A 6,592-nucleotide genomic window follows, 5' to 3' on the forward strand; every position below is an offset into this window, starting at 1 on the left:
GCTTTGTTTAGCCTTTGGTAAAAATGGGGTGCAACAGATACGACGAGTCTTAAACCTTCTCGAGGCTTACTAAACATGGTTTTACCTCATTACATACCCAAGATAGACATATCTATCCTCATGACCTCGAAAAATTTGTCCTACCTCCCAAGACTAGGACAACTAGCATTCGGCAAAACTCAACGTATGAAAATGCGAGGTGTAACAATTAACTTGGTACTTTGTAAATCCTTTCCGATACACAATGTATACCTCGCCTCTCTTGACGAACTTTCTTCCCTTACCTCGAATATCTTTGAAATCTCAATTAGAACCATTAAATACTACTTCTTACTTATTGAAACCTCGTATACTTCGTGCCTTTCGTTAGTCTACTCACTGTGCATCAATGGGAAATTTTCCGAGGTGTAACAGTAACGAATTACTCTTTAACACCGTTAACCTTTAACTTTTTGCCCGTTAAATTTTTTGAATAAAATAATGCATAATACGTTACTGCGGCATACGTTTATTCTACTTCTGTAAATTTTCAAAAGAATATATTATTTTGGTGAATTGGTGAAATAATGGTTTACTTTGGTAAAAAAATTCCTTTTTTCTTGATATTATTATACTTCAATAATAGAAAACTCTTTATGTTAGTAGACCTCTTTCTCAAAAAAAAAAAAAAAAAGAGAAAAGGACAAGGAAAAAAAACAAAAATTAAAGCAGAAACTTATCTTTGCACCATACTAACTGTCTTAATTTGACTTTTACAGTAAATTTTATTTATTTTACCAATAGATTCTCTGCTCACTTTGGTGGTTTGCGGTTAAAATCGAGTTAGCAGTGAAAATTGAGTCAAATATCACTCTACACGTACAGCTTGATCAGTTTCAAAATCAAAGTCAAGGACCTGGGGGAGGGCCCTGCTACAATTGATAATAGATAAAATTAGGATTGCATTAAACTCCATCGTCCGATAAGTAATTTTATTACAGCAAAAAAAAAAAAAAAAAAAAAAAACTATAGGATGTCCCCTGGATATTACATAAAGCCTGTGGCAAATCCAAACTAAGGTTTGCCCATATATCAGTTAGAACGATAGCCTCATCCAAGACTTGTATTACAAGAGACCAGAACTACGTGAAAAAAAGTTTCGTAAGCAAACATTATTGTGGAAATCATGGGAGAGTGCTGTTATAGAAAAAATACAATAGTTTCTGATTCGCCGAGCTTAATCTACTAAAGAATTAGCTTAATCATCAGACAGCATTTTAGGGATCACTTCAATTTGCACTTCTACTTCACCACATTCAACATTTTGCAGCATAAGTACCATGTCTTGGATTATTTTTCCATTTTCACATATAATGCAACTTTCTTTAGCTAAGCAATTGTTTCTGTCTGGTTGAACTCTGCCAATTTTGACACCATCTTGAAGGTCCTGATCATAGCTCATTTCCATAGCTTCAAGATATGGTTTTATGTCTATCTCTGCTTCCCCTATTTTGTCATCTTTACTGAATGTATCTTTGTCATATACAGCCTGAAAATATCACCATAGATCAAATCAGAAACTACGTCAGAGTACCTATGTAATAGCACATATTTTGCAGATGTCTTTAGACCATTTAACTTTAAGAGTTTAAGTTCAATAATTAATAGTGTAAATTTTTTAACATAATCAGGCCAATCATAAGGTTATCACTTGGTAATTAGCCTGATAAAAATAATAACTAACAAGTAATCACATGTTAAAATTTATTCGAAGTGTAAATCCTAACATGAAGGCAGCTAGATTTACGAAGCATCCCGTGCTTACGAGGATCTGGGGAAGGACGGCACCCTAGGAAGGTGATGATAATTGCCTATGGAGTGTAATGTAGAGCCTATCCTAACGCAAGCATCAATAGTTGATTTCACAGCTCGAACCTGTGACCTATATAGTTCATATTGATTGTTCAAAGCTCTCTTACAGTATAAATCCTAACATGATCACTTTTAATTCAGATCAAACCTATTATGATACCAAATAACATACTTCCTTCGTTTAAATTTGTTTGTCTTAGTTACTATTTGGACAACCAAAATATATTTTCTTTGAACATAATTTTTTCAAATACTTTTTTAAATATTTTGAATTGTTAACTATAGTGACTTATTATACTCTTTACATCAAACATTGTTATCTTTGAATTTACATCAAACATCAGTTAGTACTCCCTCTGTCCCAATTTATATGGCACAATTTCCTTTTTGGTCTGTCCCAAAATGAATGTCACCTTTCTGTATTTAGAAACAATTTAATTTTATAAGATGATTTACAACCACACATTTGTTTAAGGCTTGTTTTGGACCTCACATTTCAAAAGTATTCATTTCTTTCTTAAACTCCATGTCAAGTCAAGTGGTGCCACATAAATTGGGAGGGAGGGAGTACTTAGTTTGACCCTCGTACTCCAAATTAAGCCACATAAATTGAAACAGAGGGACTTACAAAGAACACAACATACTTCCAGCAATCATCATAAAGAGAATACTCACCAAAACAATTGGAACATTTGGATATTTCAATGCCAGTGTCAATTCATCATCCCAAACAGGGTTGCAGTTGTTCTTCTTGCAACTAGTCTTCACTCGCTGTAAGACGATTGCACAACATCAGCACTAAAAACATATATCTAAAATTGACATCAAGAAGCACAGATGCGAATTCAGAATTTTAAGTTTATAAGTTCTAGAATTTAAGACAAGACAGTTATTGGGTTTGAGATATATTATTTACAGATTAATTGATTTTTTATTTTTTAACACAACTGTATGGTCTGGACCAAAATTGCTGAATTTTATTTTGTCGGACCATAACTAATGATGTAGATCCGCCCATGAACTAAATAAGCTATAACTGACTAATATTTTTCAATTAGAACTATAGGAGCTCAATCCTCACCAAAGTACCCGTCCTAGATTTGCCTCTAGACTCAATATATTTGACCATTGATTGGATGCATGAATATGCCAAAATATATCAAAGACCAAGAAATAACATGTATCTGTTCGAGATAAATTACTTATACATATTAAATGAATTTTCTAACATAAATATGTGATCTAGCCAAAATTACTGAATTCTGTCAAACCGTAACTAATGATGTAGATCCGCCACTAAACTAAAGCAGCTAATCATCGGCTGTAATATCTTTTATATAGAAATATAGGAGCTAACCATAATCAAAGAATTCGTCCTAGATTTGCCTCTAAACGCGATAAAGTCGACAACTCAATATGTCAAAATATTGTCAAAGAAAATAAATAACGTATACCTGTTCACCCATGGTGACAACAACATAAGGATCACTATGAAATGTATCCTTGAGTGGCAGATTGATGCCTCTCTGCACCCTAATTTTAAGAAGTCTCAACATCTCCATTATTTCCTTTCTTTCTTTTTCTAACAAAAGAGTACTCGAAAATCAAAATGGTTTTGCAAATTTGAACTTAATTGGTATGTGTCACAACAACATATGAAGGTGGAAGATATATATAGTCCCTCCGTTCACTTTTACTTGTCCACTGTGGATTTTGCATGCTTCTAAAAAATAATAAATAAAGTGCATAATTTACCATGATATCCATATTAATTGATGTATAATTGTATTGGATTTGAAAAATGATTTGAAATGAGTAATTAATGCTAAGGGTAAAACAGGAAAAACTCATTATTTTTCTCTTGATATGTGAAAGTGAATAAGTAAAAGTGAAAATTTATTTTTGAAATAATGGATAATTAAAAGTGAACGGAGGGAGTACAATGATTATAAAAGGACCTCCAATTATACCACGGCCTAGTCTTGATTTCTGTGTGTTTATTAGAAAAGGACCTCCAATTATCCCTCGGCCTAGTCTTGATTTCTGTGTTTTTATTCTTTTTATCACTTGAGAATAATTCTAGCACCTAATTATTCTTGAAATTAACGGGACATATCTCATCGGTCCGTTCTTTACCTTATAGAATCTATCACTTTCTACATATACACATCTAAGAATAATTCTAGCACCTAATTATTCTTGAAATTAACGGGACATATCTCATCGGTCCGTTCTTTACCTTAAAGAATCTATCACTTTCTACATATACACATCTAAGAATAATTCTAGCACCTAATTATTCTTGAAATTAACGGGACATATCTCATCGGTCCGTTCTTTACCTTAAAGAATCTATCACTTTCTACATATACACATCTAAGAATAATTCTAGCACCTAATTATTCTTGAAATTAACGGGACATATCTCATCGGTCCGTTCTTTACCTTAAAGAATCTACCACTTTCTACATATACACATCTAAGAGAATCCAATAACTTTCTACGCTTACTCTTGAGCCTTGGCCTGGTTAGTTTTATTCCTACAGTGTTATCCAGAGACGAATTCAGGATTTAAGCTTTAAGCGCTCGTACGTTAAATTTTTAGCCTTGATTCAACTATATTTTAAAAAATTATGGATTCATATCTACTATTTATAATAATTTTAGTGAATGTTTGCATATAAATTTATACTCCATACTAAAAATATTGGGTTCAGATGAACCCGGTACCTCAAAGCTCCATGCTCACCTGCTGTCACCGGCCTAAATCTTGATCATTCATTATTCATACTACTTTTTTTTTTTAAATCATTATAGGATCAATCATATAACAGCTGGACTGATCTTGCGGATGGTCACTCAACTATTTTTTATAACTACGAAATTATTCAACTTTATCTGGTATCACATAAAGTCATTAAATTTTTTTGTGTCGTGAAAAAGCTGCTCAAGCTTGCCCAAGTATAATAGAACTAGCAAACTATGTCCGTGCAATGCACGGGACCCAACATGATTAATTTGATTAATCAATTTAGTTAGTCTTTATGGTTTGTATATTTGCAAAGTATACTGCGATTCTCCTTAGTGAGTCTCCATATTTTTTTTCTTTTTCTCTTATTTTCCCCCTTAATTTCTCAATTGTTGTTAAAATTTGTCTTATTTTGGTTAAGTCCGCCTCTTTTTATATTTAGTAAGTTGACAATTCGAATATCCTGCATGTCAAGTTTATAATCACAAGATTCAAAGGATATTTTATTATATTATACACATTTGTAATTTAGAACCACAAGATTCAAAAATTTATCTTTATTTCTTGAACTTCGTGTCTGGTCAAACGTAGACACTTAAATTGAGACAGAGGGAGTATATGCCAAATGAAGGAAATGAAAGGACAATTGAGACACTGCGGACATGTGAGGACTTAAAAAGTAAACACACAAGAGGTAGAATTAATGTTTAACTTCTGAAATGTACAAATGTTAGTCCTAGCTTACAGTACAATTTCAGTTGCTTTTCGTACAACTTGTTGTTGTTGTTGTGTTCGTCCACTTGGGCGTTTGTTGTTAAAAATTAAAAAAAATTATCTTATTTTGATTATGTCCGCTTCCTTTTATATTTAGTAAGTTGACAATTCAAATATCCTACATGTCAAGTTTATAATCACAAGATTCAAAGGATTTTTTTATTATATTATACACATTTTTAATTTAGAACCACAAGATTTGAAAGTCTATCTTTATTTCTTAACTACATGTCTAGTCAAACGTAGACGCTTAACTTGAGACAGAGGGAGTATATGCCACATGAAGGAAATGAAAGGACAATTAAGACACTGCGGACCCATGGGGACTTAAAAAGTAAACACATAAGAGGTAGAATTAATGTTCAACTTCTGAAATGTACAAATGCTAGTCTCTGCTTAGCGCACAATTTCAGTTGCTTTTTGTACAACTTATTGTTGTTGTGTTCATCCACCTTGGGTGTGTAATGTGGCCAAGTAATATGAGACAAAGGGAGTACTTCATTTATTAATTCTTAAAGAAAGTGAAAAGTCAAGTAATGTGGCCAAATAATATAAGACAGAGGGAATACTTCATTTATTAATTCTTAATAAACGTAAAAAGTCAAAAGTGAACAAGTAAAAGTGCACGGAGGAAATAAATATGTGTCGGAGAATTATATTGAAGTGCATACATGTATACATGAGAAGAGAATAAATATTCAGCAAGAACGTGAAAAGTCAAAAGTGAACAAGTAAAAGTGCACGGAGGAAATAAATATGTGTTGGAGAATTAAAATTGAAGTGCATACGTGTAATAAATATTCAATATTATGACATATATCCACGTGGGATTTATTAATTCTTAAAGAACGTGAAAAGTCAAAAGTGAACAAGTAAAAGTGCACGGACGAAATAAATTTGTGTAGGAGAATTAAAATTGAACTGCATAAGTCTATACATGAGAAGAGAATAAATATTCAGAAAGATCATGAAAAGTCATAAGTGAAAAAGTTAAAGTGCACGGAAAAAATAAATGTGTCGGAGAATTAAAATTGAAGTGCATATATCTATACATGAGAAGGGAATAAATATTAAGTACTATGACATACGTCCACGTGGGATAAAAAAGTAGTGTAAAGTGTACAAGTTATATAGCTTTTGGTACAAGCATTCATTGAGTGTACAATTTGTAAAGCTTTTGGTACAAGTATTTGATGCAGTGTTAGTCCTCCTTAGCCA

At 32.4% G+C, this 6,592-nt stretch overlaps 1 protein-coding gene across 1 annotated transcript; it reads right to left on the reverse strand.

Annotated features, from left to right (window-relative positions):
• Positions 1–924: 924 nt before the first annotated feature.
• LOC132616009 (protein C2-DOMAIN ABA-RELATED 7-like) lies at positions 925–3,504 on the reverse strand. The gene is made up of 3 exons (XM_060330618.1): positions 3,306–3,504; positions 2,527–2,622; positions 925–1,528 (listed from the first exon to the last, which is right to left on the reverse strand). The coding sequence occupies exons 1-3, from the start codon at positions 3,411–3,413 to the stop codon at positions 1,238–1,240; spliced, it is 495 nt and encodes a 164-aa protein (XP_060186601.1). The 5' UTR covers positions 3,414–3,504; the 3' UTR covers positions 925–1,237.
• Between the last annotated feature and the right edge of the window lie 3,088 nt (positions 3,505–6,592).

This window comes from Lycium barbarum, chromosome 10 (assembly GCF_019175385.1).
Source record: "Lycium barbarum isolate Lr01 chromosome 10, ASM1917538v2, whole genome shotgun sequence".
NCBI classification, from domain to species: domain Eukaryota; kingdom Viridiplantae; phylum Streptophyta; class Magnoliopsida; order Solanales; family Solanaceae; genus Lycium; species Lycium barbarum.